Here is a 15,557-nt window from a genome sequence, read left to right as displayed (position 1 = left end):
ATTGAAGCAGGACATGGAAGTGCATTACAGCAAATTACAGTACAAACCAAATTACAGTAGCGTAAATTCACAGTATCTGAAGGAGGATTTTGGTTTAAGCTCATGGTCTTGAGGGAGCTCTGCCAATTAATGGGTAAAGATAATGTGCATTATGGAGATTCCATTTTTGCGATGCCAGGTTAAGTGTTTTAGGTACCTGTGCGCTGAGGGTCTCCAGAGGGCTCTCTACACGGGGGAAAGTCATCAGAGGGAGACCACGGTAGTCTTCGGTTTTCTGTTTAGCTGCTGCACTGTGGACGCCTTTGAAGTTGTTCACAACACATATACCCTGTGCAGCATTAGGACAGCCCAACGTTAATAGTGTGGTAGATTAACAATGGCACAAGCTGACTTGAAACTGAAACATCAGGCTGGGTTGCAAAATATTTTTTTCCTGACCTTCGTCCCTAACAACAGTCCAAGTGTACATTTATCTGATAGATTATTAGTCTACAGCCATGCTCATGGCTCTGTGAGGATGCACAAGCTAAATAGCAATGTCAACATGCTAACAATGACAATGCTAATATACTGATGTAGTATAACATTTACCTCATTCATCGTCTTTGTTAAGTGTGTTAGCATGCTAATATTTGCTAATTAGCACTGAAAAAGTACAGCCGAGGCTGATGGGAATGTTATCCACACTGCAGGTAAACAAAAGAACTGGGCAAGTAGAAAATCTGACCTGATGGTGGCGCTAGACCATAAAAGAGATCACAGTTCATCACGAGAGGAACATGTGTATAAATATTCATGGAAATCCAAGAGTTATTGAGACATTTCAGCCAAACCCCTAAAAAGTCAACTTGCTAGTGGTGCAAGAGAAAATTCCAAGGATCAACAAAGTCCTTTGGGTTCATTATCTAGGAACCACGAACGTCTGCACAAAAATTCCTTGCAATCTATCAAATAGTTGTTGAGGAATTTTAGTCTGGACCAAAGTGGTAGACCTTGACTGACATTGCCTACAGCCATGGTGCTAGCATGGCTAAAAAGTATTTTACTGCAGATACACCTCAATGTAGCTTGAGTATCACACCATTCTTAAAAGAGAACATCACTTACTGTCAATAGTAAAGTGAGATTTCTTATAGCTTAAATCAAACTGCTTGCCAACAACAGTGAGATATTAAGATACAACTAGAAGGTATCAAGAGCACTCATGAGTTTTTAGAGGGATGTGACCATATTTTTTGCTTCAGAACAGTTATCGCTCTAATATAAAGTTTATATGGGAGTAAAAGCTCAATCAAACATTGTACGAGTCTACAAAATGCAGCCATCATTTACTGCAGTCAATGGAGATCCTCCGGGGTGTTCATCTTTGTGGCATGGCACTGTGCCCAGCAGGCACGGTGAACTGAAGCCTTGTTTCTTCATTTATACCATATGTCTGTAGATATTCTCTAAAATACAATTAAGCGTTGTAAATTCTGTTTGTTGTCCATCTGTCCGGTTTCCTCTAAAGCCAACACACTAGAGGCATTACCGAGGTTGCCGCATTTCTGTTCACCTGTGCTACGTGGACTAATTAATCAAAAGAGGCAGCCCCCCCACCTGGGCCAGCCATGCCCCCAGGCAGTGGCAAAGGAGATGCTCAAGGATTCCTCGTTTGTGGCAGTTCATGCACACGGCCTCTCCAGTGCTCCCAGACCAGGCAAATGGATGAACAGCTGCTGCGCCAGAATCTCAGGACGAGACTCAAGTGTCACCATGTCACCAAAACATATGAAATCTTTACAAATTGTCAGTCACTGTGAATCCAAACATCAAAAGTCAAAAGTGCTCGCCTTCGTGCTCAATGCCACACTGACACTCCTTCCCCTGATTTCACACAAATGCTCTTATCTACCCTTGAATGAAACCTATCTTTTACAACCATCCCGCTCGGTTCAAACACATCAGTATGGTTTCCACTTTCTGGTTTTCACTCAACTGAAGCGCATCCCCAAAGACCGTGAAGGACTACATCCTCTCCGTTTTTGCGCCTTGTCATCCGCGGTGAGACGGGCTGGGTCCAAGCTGCCATCTATTGTCTCAGGTGAGTGAGGTAAAATCTGCTTGTTGCCATGGAAATGCTGAATAGATTCCTCCAGATTTCAGATTACAAGTGAAAGTTGCTTTTTTACTTTGCATAGAATCCGTAGAGTCCATATTGAGCTAACATTATGTTCATTATGTTTTTGGTTTTCAGATCAAGAACCACAAGAAACATAAAGTATGTGTCAGACATTCATTTCATACAGTGATTCTACATTCCTTCAAAGCCTTGAATTAGGGGTTCAGATTGAAATCCATTTAAAATTTCAAGGGGCTTTGTTTCTGTAAGACATTGTCTTGGCTCAAGAGGACACCTCTGTCTCTTGTTTGGATTTTACCACCATCATCCTGCAGCTCCTCGACCAAGTGCTTAACACTGATCCCTCAATCTGCTGGCAGAGGACAAACCTCTTGTAAGACCAAAGGCAGCCGCTGTTTGATGAGTCCATTCAGATCTCCTCTCTGTGAGCACTGATAGCACGGGGATTTGAGCTATACCTGCTTTCTACTCTCTTTGTACCAATTCATTTCCCTCAAGATAGCAGTCCATCAAATCGCCTCGGTTTTCAGATGACAAGACCTTGATAGGCCTCATCAGGACCGTTCTGTAAATGAATAAGGGAGAGCCGGCCCTCTTCAGTTCATGCTTTGCTGATAATAAACTAGAAACGAGCAGGTTCAAAGCTGCTGAGGTGGTGATTGACTTTCTTGTGCTCATCTTTCCCCAGGGATTACTGACTAGATGTATGTCAATTTTTATGCGTCGATCATTGAAAGCTTATATCGTTCATTAAAGGATGACGTGCTGCGTTTCCTCCTCCTCGTGTTTCAAGGACAAGCTGCTTCATGTCGATCCCAGGTCTACAATAAAATGGAGAAGACAAGAGCGGGTATGATTGCTGCTACTCACCCAAGAAACCTTGTAGTCATCTATTCAGACCCAAATCTACCATCTGAACATCTTCTATGGCTCTAATTTGACCTCCCAATGCTTACAACGCAGTGCCTGGGCCCCTGCCTACCATCTTTTAGAGCTGTCTGTAAATCTCACTGCTGTCACTATTTATTGCCCTACACTTTCTTAACATCCAACATCCAACCAATCATCTTGCACTACTACGTCTGCACAAACATGTAGTGTTCAGACTGGGCATACAATCAGTCTGAGATACTAAGACGTACAAGCAGTGTTTTCCATATCCAATGCAACTCATTGTCTTCAGAATCTGGGTGCAAAACAATGCCGTTCATGAAATATTCATACTTAATAGAGCAAACAGAGCAAAACAACAATGTTTTATGGTATGCTCAAAAAATGTTTGAGATTTAGATTTTTTAACTTTTCCTCCAGTGCCACCAGCGAGTCCAACTTCTCACTTATCCAGTGAAAAAGCTCAAGATCTTCTCGATGCATTTGCAAAAAAATTTGGTACAGACATTCATGGTTCCCAGACAATGTACCCTACTGACTTTGGTGATCCACTGACTTCCACACGTATTTCACCATGAGGCTGACGTTTGTGGCTCAGGACAAACTGTACCAACACTGTTGATCATTTTACTAATCTAGCACATCACCAGGTCAACATTTTAATTTGTTTATGACCAAACACCTGGAGATGAATGACTTTCCCATCAGCCTCAGCTGAACTTCATGTTAAGTAACAATTAGCAGATGTGAGCATGCTAACACAAAGTTGTGGTAAACCTTTGCTTAATATTGACATATTAGCAGTGTAAATATGAGATATCAGCCAGCCAGTGTCATTCATGTTAACTTGGGTTGAGTGTTACCACAGTTTTCTTTCTTTTCTTTTTTCTTTTAATTAATCAAGCCAGCTGGCTAATTTGCAACTGCAGTGCTTTCGCTTTTGTTTTGACACCTATAAAGTCATAAAATGCACATATTGAAGTATATATTTAGTGCATATTATTACTCTTTCCAAATTTTGTCCCAAGTCTTCTTAACAGCTGTAAGGAATAGCTGAGTTCATCCAGTGGCTTTCAAATGCGATGCTAATGCGATCAATGCAAATCCAAAAACTGAAGCCTTCTATTGCCTTCATAAGCACACATTCAGCCAAATTACTTACTGCATATGAGGTGCTGTCATCATGTTACTTGAGTGTTAGCTTGTGGTGTGTAAATTCCAATTCAGCCTTCAAAAAGCTGGACCTTGTTTGATCCCAGTTAAAACAACGTCTGAGGAGCTTCCCTGTGAACCCCATGACAGTTTGTTCTCTTCGTTTGAATGAAAAAGCTATGAAATCAGCCACCAGCTGCCAATGAACGAATAACAATCCCCGATTTCGTGTTTTCTCCACATCTAATCCTCCCTCATCTCTCTTTCACACTCCCTCTTGCTTTGAGGCTCGGGGCCCAGTGGCAATTACATGTAATGAAGCCTCTGAGACTGTTAAATACACCCCATTTCATTTGTGGGGGGGTTTCCCTTCACTTTCCTGTCTCCACAATGGGCTTTCTGCTCCAACCCCAAAAACAACGTTGGGGCCTCAGCTGTAATCACAGAGGCCATTTTCATTTTCAGTGGAAGCCAGGCTGTTTGACAATACATCACAGGCTGATCTGGGAATTTTCTTGCTTGGAAACACAAGGCCAGTCTGCACAGTTTATATCTTGTTATGACATTTGTTTCAATAAGACATATAACAAGACCTCAGAAGATAACAAGATGGCCCTCCTCTGCAGTACAAAACCAGAATTTCTCAGCTCACTGGTTCCTTTAACTGGTTCCCTCCATCATCTCTGATTCAAACATGACCACCATTTGAAACTAGTGTTTACCTCAACTTCCTTCTTACTTTTGGCCCTTCTACCTTTCCCCCACTGAGCCCTTTCAAAACCAGAGCAGCTGCTGATCTCAGTGAAAATCCGGGTGCCATCTCAGTATTTCCCCGCCTTTCTTCTCTTCTCCCCTTTGCCCCAATCAAGCTGTGCATCCTTGCCTTTATTTCTCTATCCTAACTCACCTGAATCTGAACCTCCTTCCAGCTCAGCATAAACCATGCTTCATCCCGTTCCACATCCTCTCCCTCGACCAAATCTTCACCAACTACTCTTTTTAGCCTCTTTGCCAAATTAGTGTTTGGGAACTCATCACACATGGTTGAACTGATACACAGCCAACTTAAAACCTTTACATACATTATGTGGCCTCCGCAAGCAGCCATAATTATTAATGCTACAAAAGACCAACATAAATGAAGACAAAAAAAATCTGCTGTGTAGAAGAATTTCAGGACATACATTTGCATTGAGACTGGCATGGTGGGGGCTGCAGTCTGAATTAATCATTTAATTACAGGTTTGGGTCAGTTCCAAAAAGAAGCTGGAAATGACTATTATGATTCAAAAATAAGTCATGACCAGAATTCACCTCAGAATAATCATCCTCTCTCCTCCTCTAATCCCCACTCCCACTCTTCCCCAAACTTTTCACCCTCACCAGAAACAGGGCAACGGCGGATCCCAGTATGAATCCGGCCACCACGTCCGAACAGTGATTTCGGTACTCTGAGACTCGGTTGAGGCCGGTGAGGAAGGCCGAACAGAGCGTGCCCAGGCACAGCACGGGCTTGGCCAGGCGGCTGGACTTGGTCTTGATGGTGCTGGTGATGTACATCTGGAAACGAGTCAAGTTTATTTATATGGGACATTTCATATGACAGGCGTGTGCGTCAATATAGAAAGAAAAAACAAAAGGATATAAACATGTGTTGATGTAATAAATAAGACTGCATTATTATTAAAAAGGTAGTAGTGATAATAATAATAATAATAATGAAGATAAAACACTTTAAACCTAACTAAAAGCTGAACAGATGTGTCTTTCAGTCTGCTTTTTAAAGAAGACATTGTTGCAGCAGACCTTGGCTCATTGGGAGAATTTCTTAGAGTAGGACCATAATGACTGAGGGTAGAAGGCAGATTAAATCAGACCAGACAACTTCTTTACTGTGTCCCAAAGGCTGAACAAGAGTACCCCCCTGCCCCTCTTCAGGTAGACGAGAACAGAAGCATTCTCATGCAGAGCGACTGGAGGTGCTCCCACAGACATGGAATCAAACATTTTACCATTTCTTGAGAGCACAAAGCCTCCGTTGCATCGCAAAACGGTGATGGAAAGATGTCAGAAACTTACATCATATAGTGAAGTAACTCTCTCCAAAACAAAGAGTTCTTTTCCACAGAGAATAAAAGATTAACCTAATAAGGGAACCTCTTAATCGCGAGTGAAAGTTGCGAGACGTCTGTCAGCATTTAAAAAACGCACACTCAAGTCTCCCCATACATGTTCTCACTTCTTGAACTTTTACCTCCTCCCACACCAACCGTCAGGCTGCACGTGTCGAATCCTCTTTTCATCATCAATCTTTGTATTCCTCTTGCTCCTGTTGATAAAATCTGCACTCCTGCTCCCTCTTTCACTTTGCAGCAGCTGAGCCCCGCCGTCTCTCTGATATCAAATAGCAGCTCTTCAAATAGCCCTTCAAAAAGCCATTCTTCATGTGTTCCTCCAGGCAGTTTTCTGAAAGCGCCTGGACCCACCCTACGCATACCACGACACACTTTCAAGAAATATGAAGTCCCTCCTCGCCAATCCCTCATTCAAACACCCAGAGGTGCCATGTAGCTCCCTTTTTTACCGCAAATATTCCCTCCCATTGAACTCTTTTTTTAAATCGCAGATCTCGAGTATAACTTTAATCAGCCGGAGCTAAAAAGATCATTCATCTCTGAGTGTTTGGGTGTTGTTTCCACTGAGATGTAAACTAATTACATTCAGCCTCAAATGAGTAACTCTAGTGCCAAACGTACATTTCACATTGATTTTTAATTAAATGTGCTCACGTTGTGTTGAGGAAAATCGGAAAATCTGGTGGAGAATTTCAGCAATTGTTCTGTCTACACAGCTTGAAATATTTTTCAAACTGTACTGCAGTGTGCTATATTTATGTACATGTGTAGCCTTAATTAACTACACATAGATCAGAACTTAGACAACAAACTGCACGATTAAAGTCATATCTTTGAGTTCAGCAGCTGAACAGCCCTTAATTCTCCACAGTTAAACTGATGAGTGCCTCGAGGTTGCAGACTTCATTATCCTCAAACACACCGCTAACTCTAACTCTAATGCACCGCCTTCGTACTGCTGTATTACTTTACACACGATGTTTTGACTTTGACGCGAGTGCAAAACAGCAGGTAGAAAGTCCTCATTTCTGTGTAGCTGATGCTAAAGCATCACATGATTTGGTGTCACATTTGAGTTTGGCTTTAAAGGGCCAGTGTGAAATGGAATATAATATCATCACCTTAGAATTAGCTATTTATAGCTAGCATGTTTATACAGTAGCCCAGGACGGACAAACACATTTTTTTTTAGTGGCCACTCTAGGTTATCCTACATCAGGCATCTCAAACCAATTCCATAAAGTTTTCATTCCAACCCAGGAGGAGCACACCAGGCTGGAATCAATTAATCAGCTGATCCCAGTCTTCAGCTGATAACTAAGTGATCCCTTGATGTTGATTGGTTGGCCTGATGTGCTCCTCCTGGGTTGGAATGAAAACCTGCAGCCACGCGGCCCTTTATGGAACCGGTTTGAGATGCCTGTCCTACATGCTTGGAAGCGGAGGATGAGGCAGCACAAAATCTGTCAAGTATCGACCTCTCAGAGAAACTCTCACATATTCAAAGTGACGACTGGTCTGGCTGGTGATGTGTATCATTAACGCCCACATCTGGAAAAAAAAGAGTTTCAATGATGACCAGTGCCACCGTTTTTAAGGAGGAAAACAACTGTTCTCAACACTAAGAGTCCTCTGCACTGGGACACTTTAAATATCTAATGTTGTGTGTGTGACGATGATTTCAACAGTCCAAGGGGTGTTCACTTGATGCCACTAAATCCTACGTACTGGTCCTTTAAAGGGAAATAATTTTTTTTTTTTTAAAGAAAAGAAGTGATATGACGCCATGTGGTACAAAATAAGCTTAACAAACAGCAATCAAACTGCTTCTGTGTTATCAGTGGTATAAAAGTGGAAAGTTATGTGATGTTTTTTCCATTGTTTAAACCTACCCATCTGCACAACGCTCACATGAAGCTACACGCATTCCCTCTCACCGTTAGGTAAACAGCAGAGTAAACACTCAGCGAAGCGTCCTTCGATGGAAACGACCGGCGCGCGTTCTCCACGACGACGGGGTTCCCGGTGCAGATGTTGCCGTTGACGATGAACTGGTGATTGAAACGGCACTCGGTGCCGGTGTAGTTGGGCTTGCAGACAGACAGGAAGTAGGGCGAAAGACCTCCCGTCACCACCTGGCCCGCGTTGACGAAGATGTCTGTGGCAAACAGACCGAACGCAAACACACCTGGGGCACACAGACGCACAATGAGAATTCATAACACATTAAAAAACAAACAAACCCACAGCATCAACACATAAGCACAAAGCTTTAAATGCTTCACATATCATAGTCACCTTATACGCGCCAACTTAAACTGGGCTGTGCATCTGGTTCCCGGTTTAATTTATTTTGTCATTGAAAAAAAAAAAATGATAATTTGAAAGCAAATTGTATAGATTTTGTTACCTCTGCCTAAATCCTAAATAAAGGCACTGTATTTTTGTTTGTTTGTTTTTTGTCTAGTTTGCAGCATGTATGAATCTGCCATTTGCACTGACAAGAGAATAGAAATGCTGGAATCAAATGAAGTTAAATTGGAGGGAAAGATGAGTGGACAACAGGCCGAGAACAAAACACAGGCGCACAGAAAAAAGGAGCATCTAATATGAATGATGGCACTGGCACCTTCAGCCCCCCAACCCTGACCAGTGTCTGCGTCTGCATTCCTTTTGCTGTGAAATATGACTGCTGATTATCTGGCCTGCTTAGCCATGAAATTACTCTGCTTTGTATTCTCATCCGGGGGGCTGCGGAGGGCTGTGTGTGTGTGTGTGTGTGTGTGTGTGTGTGGGGGGGGGGGGGGGGGGGGATTGTGTGAAGGGTATTGAGGGGAAATAGAGAGGGGGAATTAGGGTGAGGGGAGAGGAGATGGGAGGGAGCAAGAGAGCGGGAAACTAAAAGCCTGAATGATCCTACAAATTTGAGAGACTGTTCGGGAACAGAAGGAAATATAAATCACATGAACTGCTTAATGAATTCCTGATGAGTGTTTTATAAATTGAAGGGGCATTATTTAAAGATGAACAATGCGGCTCTGATTGTGCCAGGAAAGTCCAGCAGATGACCTCCTTTACTGGAAGAGATAGCAAAGTGCCTGTCAGTTTGCCCACTTATATTCAGGCCTTGTGGTAAATTGGCCTTAAATTTTAATTCAACGATTTGCAGCTGGATGTCTTATGAGCTCTTTCAGAGAAGCGACACAGGTACAGACCTGAGCTGGAACTGTGGTGTGACGCAGCCCTGTTGTAAGAAAAACATTTTGCATATATAGCCTGTATATGATCCAACATGTTTAATAAACATGGGCTTCAGTGGCTAATGCAGATTCAGAGAAGCTGCACTAAATGCATCACAGCTGGACTCGTTCCCAATTGGCTCCTTTCGCTGAAGAATTACCGAAAACCTGTTCAGTCAGGTCAGTTTGCTGAATTCACACAGAAAAGCCTCAACCAGGAAGTTCACCTGCACGTTGAGGCTGACTAAGGTTAGCCAATCAGGAGCCAACCATGTCAGAACCAGATGCATGACATGGCAGATCCTAGCTAGAATTAAGCCCATATTTCAAAATGTAGACCAAAGTGAAATACAGAACAGACCAGTGCTATTTCCTAGATATGCATGTGCATCCTTATTCAGTATTTTCTCCCTATAAATACTGGTGTATGTGATTGCAACCGTACAGTTGGATAACCGTACACAATGCAGTTATGTGTTGCTAACAGCAGCTTTTGGCAAATCTGTTGCCTACTGAATGAGGACACACACTCACTGGCATCATCACGACATGCATCATCACGTAAGGCTACACCCCTGTCCTATTCCCCAGCACCAACAAGAGTCCACGCCTCAGAAAAGCAGCAGATTTATCATATTTGCTCCACGGATCACACTCCCAGCTGCCGTAGCTTCACTATTTCCACCATCTGCCTGGCACGTCGGGTGAGGTATCAAATGATGCGTCACTAGCTGACATGGTCTGTGTGTAGTAGATCAAAATCTCCTGATCTAAAAACTTCAAGTATTTGTGGGCGACCTCAGGTTCACATGTTGGAACAGAAGAAGCTGCCGCCGCCTGGTCGACCTCGTTAGCCTGCTCTTCTAAATCTCTCATTTCCTGTTTCAAGGTGCATCGACCTGACTCTGACACAACAGAAAAATGGATGATCCCATCATACATCATGTTAGTCGCAGGTTGAGGGATCTTTGTCTGCTTGATTGCCCTGTCTGTTGCTTATATTTTCTATTGAGGGCCATCCTCTCTTTCCCACTTGTAGGATAAATTGGTCCTCTGGCGAGTCATTTTTGCATGATGCCAGAGGTGTTTTATAACATGAACAAACTAATCTTAAACACCAAATCCTCAGGCTCTGAATCATCCGGGTGACTGTTGGAGCTGGTGGCTTTTTGCATTGGAGCTCCCCTCACAGGTGACTGACAGCACCCACATTCAACTGTCAGCTTAGCCATGACATGCAGCATGTTGCTTCCTGGTTAAAAGCTTCAAAAGCCACAGAAAGAATCCTGATGATGCAGATGCATGGTTTACTGAGCTATTAACCTCCTAAACGCTGCTTACGTAGCTTTGGACTCAATGAAACAGCAGAAGACTTAAACTTAACAGGAGCCGAGACTGAACTGCAGACAACTGAAGCGCCTTCATGTCGCTGCATTATGAATGGCGACGTGATCACTGAAGCACGTACTGATATGCGTTGAATAATGATGCGAACGCTTAGCTGCAATAAACAAAATACAGTCAGGGAGTGTGAATCTTTGCACTGAACTGAAGGAAAAGATTTGAATGAGTAAAACAATCCTAATTGTGGGACTTCATGTGAATGTGGCACATGGAGCACAGCGAGCACCCAAAGATCCCCAGGCTTTGGGAAATCAAAAAGTCCTATTTTTGTGCCTCTGTATTGGATATGAAAGGACAGACATGCATGTTTTGGATGTGTGAGCGCGTTTGCTCACGGCGGCTGGGTTGTCAGCTGCTACCTGGTACCATCAGCAAGAAAGAGCTCGAGGCTAGCTTGGCCTGTTTGGCGTGAAAACCTCCTTACCTATGAAGCGTATGATGCGGCGGATAAGGGGGTTGAGGTAACAACAGTCTCCTGTCACAATGGTTTTCTCCTGGGCCAGGAGAGCTTCCCTCGTCGATTTCATCACATACATGGACACCTCTCCGATGAAAATCTACACAAACGCAAAGAAAAAACGCCAGAGAGCGAAAGAGGGATGAGAGGAGATTCAGAAAGGTTCAACGATGAAGATGCAAACAGAAAGACACCCAGACGAGGAGAAAGCATAAAGTTAGGCATCCCATTATAGAGCAGAGGAACATTTTGCCCCTGTCTGGCCGGTGTACATAAACCACTGTGTCTTAATGCAGCCTTTCTTCAGGTCCATTATAGTGTGGACATTACATCAGGTCTAATGGAAAATCTGCTGCTGGACACACAAAATGAAACTCGTTGCCAGCTGCCTTGGGTGATGCAGGCTGCTGCAAAAATATGCGTGTGTGTTTATGAGTGGGAGTGTGTGTTCACATGTGTTTTTTGCCTTCCGTGTGTGTGCGTGTGTGTGCTCGTGTTCAAAAGCAGTTTGTTTTGGGCCTCAGGACAGGTAACAAAACTCCTGTGTTTTCCTCCGTCTCTCGTGAACGCTTTTTTATCATCAACATGTTTTCGGGAAAGCAACTCTAATCTATCTCTTTCTTTGCGGCTACGAGCAGAGAGAGCGACTGATTTTGTTGTTGATGTTGGCAAACTCAAAAAACAAAGAAGAGAGAGGGACTGACAGCAGTCACATAAAGCGGCCATGAATGTTTTAAAGCTCGGAACTGGATTCAGTCCTGTCGCTGCTCTGTCCCTGACGCTGATGACTGATGTAATGCATGAAAATACCAAATGAAACTATCATCAAATGCATCATGACAGAAAAATACATCCTCTGATGCATAATGACCTAGAAACATCTGTCTCCAAAGGCAACACAACCCAGAAAGGTCTTTATCCTCAAATAGACTATAACTACGAAAGGCAGGCGACTTGTAGCCTGTAATTTGGTTCTGGCTGATCGGTTGTGACAAACCCAAATGCATTTTGCAGAGGCCAACAAGGAGGGCTGGTGCAACAGGTAACTGACATATTCTCATCTAAATACTGGGTTGTTAAAAGGAAAAAATCATGATCTAAATTCAACAAAATTATAAATGGGCCTCTTTAAGGATCATGTGTTTTGTACAAGATCAAAGTCGAGCATACAAAAAGAATCTACAAAAGCCTAAAATATGAACAATGTGCAAACATATCATATTCTGATTATTATGACAGTCATGATTTAAGCCTCAATGCTATTTTTTGCATTTTATTTTCACTAAAAAATGTATATTATAATATACAAATGATGATGATGAGGTGGTTGTTGCAAACAAGCATGTTCCCTTACATCTGGAGATTTGTAGGCCGGGCATTTCTGTAGCCCCACAGTTTACAACGGTATGTTGTGGCACATTTTACCTTTATCAAAAAATTGCAGCTCCTGCAATCGGATATTGCACACAGCCAAACTGTGATTTCGATCATATTTCCATTAATTGTTCAAATTTGTTCAGAGAGTGAGCGAATTTCCGCTCAGGTCCCCTGAAGTGCTGCTAATCAGTGAGTCATTTCCAGATGCTCTCCCTAAATGATGACCTTAACATTTTCAAGCAACTAGTAATTGCCTGGAAGTATTTGTCTCACTAGAGTCTGCCACCGCAGTGAAAAGGTTAGTTACCACTGACTGATCGTCTTATTTCCACTCATACAACCCCCGCTCTCCCACAACACAAATGTCATGAAAACTGCAGTGAACTGACTGAAAACAGTTATCTGCAAATGCACCGTGTCAGAAGACTGAGGAACAACTTGGCATTCAGCTGACACGTTGTGGTGTCCGTGCAAAAAATGAAAAGGTTGAACAACAGACACAAATAGAACATCTTTCACGGGGAGCCCAGTTCTTAGGAGTAATTTGCCTGACATGAAAGGCAAAGAAAAGACTTCTGGTTCATCCACTGTCTTAATAACGCTGACCCATCCACCAGCACAGCAGATTTATGGGAGCTTAGGTCCACAATACCCTTGACGGTCCGTAAAATACTGTACCGGTGACATAAAAATGACAGACAGTAACTGCCTACAGTATTTTGGGCTACCTTTTTAGTATGTGTTTCACCCTTTTCACTTTTCTTTCACTCATATATTAAATGTGACAAGTGTCCCCTTTGGAAAACGATAAACAGTGCTGCCAAAAGTGGAGATTTTTGACCACAAAATAATGAAGCCTGCGACCTGAGGCAGCAGAAAACTTGAGTTGATTGTTAAAGTTTACAAGCTGTTGATCCTATGTGATAATCTTTTCAAATTTTTAATAAAAAACAAGCCTTAGTAGTTCTAGCCGAGTGAGTTTTATTTGGAAATATGCAATAAAAATGTATCAGCTGGCTAAAACAACCCTCAAAAGCACTCAAACTCTGGCAAGAAAAATTGTTTCTTACTTTGCTTCTCACCCTTTGTGGTGTTCACCCATTCATCCAGGATGCCACTTCTGTCTTTCTTTGTCTTAAAAATCTAAAACAAAGGTATTAAGTTTGCAAAAACGCAATACATTTTCACTTTTTTGAACATTTTTGCTTGATAAATAAGAATGAATAAGTTGTTAGAATTGTCTGTCTGTCTGTTGACTTATCGCGTCATTGGGGCAATAAAAGTAGATCCCTGGTTGAAAGTGAGGAGCGATCAACAAGTGAAAGCCACCACACCTGAGCACAATAGGCTGAGACCCCCATCAATTGAGCAAAAACATAAACTCTCCCTGAAGCTGCACCAATCAATACGTTTATATAAATAATAGATCACATGTGTTGAATGTGAAAGGTGTCAAACCCAAATCCAGCAGCAGGAGGGTGTTTTCAGCGAAGACCCTCTGATAATCCCACCGTACGCTTCCAACCCTGCACCGAACGGTGGACTGACAAGCTTGGCGACTAGCTCAAGAATATAGTGGAGCATTTAGCAGCTAAGGAGCCAGATACTTCCCTCAGGAGTCATCAGACACTAAAACAGAACTAATTGAAGAATGAATATTGGACTTACACTCGTTGGCTGGCCAGACGCATGACTCCACATGAATGCTAATGCTGCTGCAAGTGGAAATAGGCAACTGTTTGCTCAGATTATAAGGTGATCTGTGATTTGTAAAGGCGTCGTGTTTACGGCTTGTTAAGCTGCCCAAAGTGGAAAGAAGAAATCAATTAATGTTCCTTTAATGTCTTCTTAACGAGCTGCTAATTTTCACTATTGCTACCAAGACACAAATAAAAGGAAGTGGAATTAGCCATTGAGGACCAAGATTGGCGTGAAAAAAAATGCAATGGAGTTTGTATTTCCTCCTCTCCGCCTTTAGAGAAAGTTTGGTGTTGAGAAACTTCTGCAGTCGGTCATGGTGGTAAGCACTCAGCGCCTAGCATTAGCCACCTGTTTCTGCTGGGTCGGCACTTGACAAGAACAACATCATGCCTTTATTATCTCAGCTCCGGGAGTGAAGGACTGTGTGTGTCGCCCCTTGTGACGCCCGTCCATGGCTGAACAGCTTTATAGCGCCTTGCATGAATACGACCCGTCTAACCTCCACAGCCTCCCAGTGGTCCGGCCATGTGGAACGTTCTGCATAAATTACTGCCTGTTTGATAATTGGCCAACATCCCAGCCATGTCATCATTAATTCTGATTGGCTGCTTCTCTGGTTTATGACGCATGTGGCGACCGAGCGATATACAGTGTCGACTCGCACAACTTGAGCACCTGACGCAGCACTCTCAAAGGCCACAATTAAAAAGTTTGGGGCAGCATATAGACGGGTAGAGAAACTGTGAAAAGGCCACAAGTGGGCCAACGAGGAAATGACCAGCAGTGTTTAACAAATCTGAACAGCTGACGCAGCCCTCTTTGAGGAAGGCTGTGTGATCAGGGACAAGCAGTTGTGATAGAGTATATAAAGAAAAAAGACATTTATACTTTCATTTTGTGATAGTAACAAATCCAGAATTTCATCTACACATATAGTGTTTGCCAAGACATACAGTGAAGTTGTTGGCTGTAATGATATTTCTGATTTTGCTTTTTCTTTTTTTTTTGTGAGGTAAGCAGCGCAGAAGAGTCTGTCAAAACTGCGTACAGCTGCCCTCTAACCAAATCAGCTTTAAATA

The 15,557-nt window shown here is 42.7% G+C and overlaps 1 protein-coding gene across 1 annotated transcript in view; it reads right to left on the bottom strand.

Annotated features, from left to right (window-relative positions):
• Positions 1-15,557, bottom strand: part of plppr1 (phospholipid phosphatase related 1) — a 48,688-nt gene that overhangs the window by 284 nt on the left and 32,847 nt on the right. The window contains exons 4-7 of the mRNA XM_041960494.1: positions 11,368-11,500; positions 8,238-8,488; positions 5,549-5,725; positions 197-328 (exon numbers count right to left, since the gene is read on the bottom strand). Of these exons, the coding sequence (XP_041816428.1) occupies positions 197-328; positions 5,549-5,725; positions 8,238-8,488; positions 11,368-11,500 (693 nt within the window). The remainder of the gene's footprint in view (positions 1-196; positions 329-5,548; positions 5,726-8,237; positions 8,489-11,367; positions 11,501-15,557) is intronic.

Source organism: Chelmon rostratus, chromosome 19 (genome assembly GCF_017976325.1).
Source record: "Chelmon rostratus isolate fCheRos1 chromosome 19, fCheRos1.pri, whole genome shotgun sequence".
Taxonomy (NCBI): domain Eukaryota; kingdom Metazoa; phylum Chordata; class Actinopteri; order Chaetodontiformes; family Chaetodontidae; genus Chelmon; species Chelmon rostratus.
The sequence above is the reverse complement of the archived record's forward strand: the minus strand, read 5'-3'. Positions and strand labels throughout refer to the sequence as shown.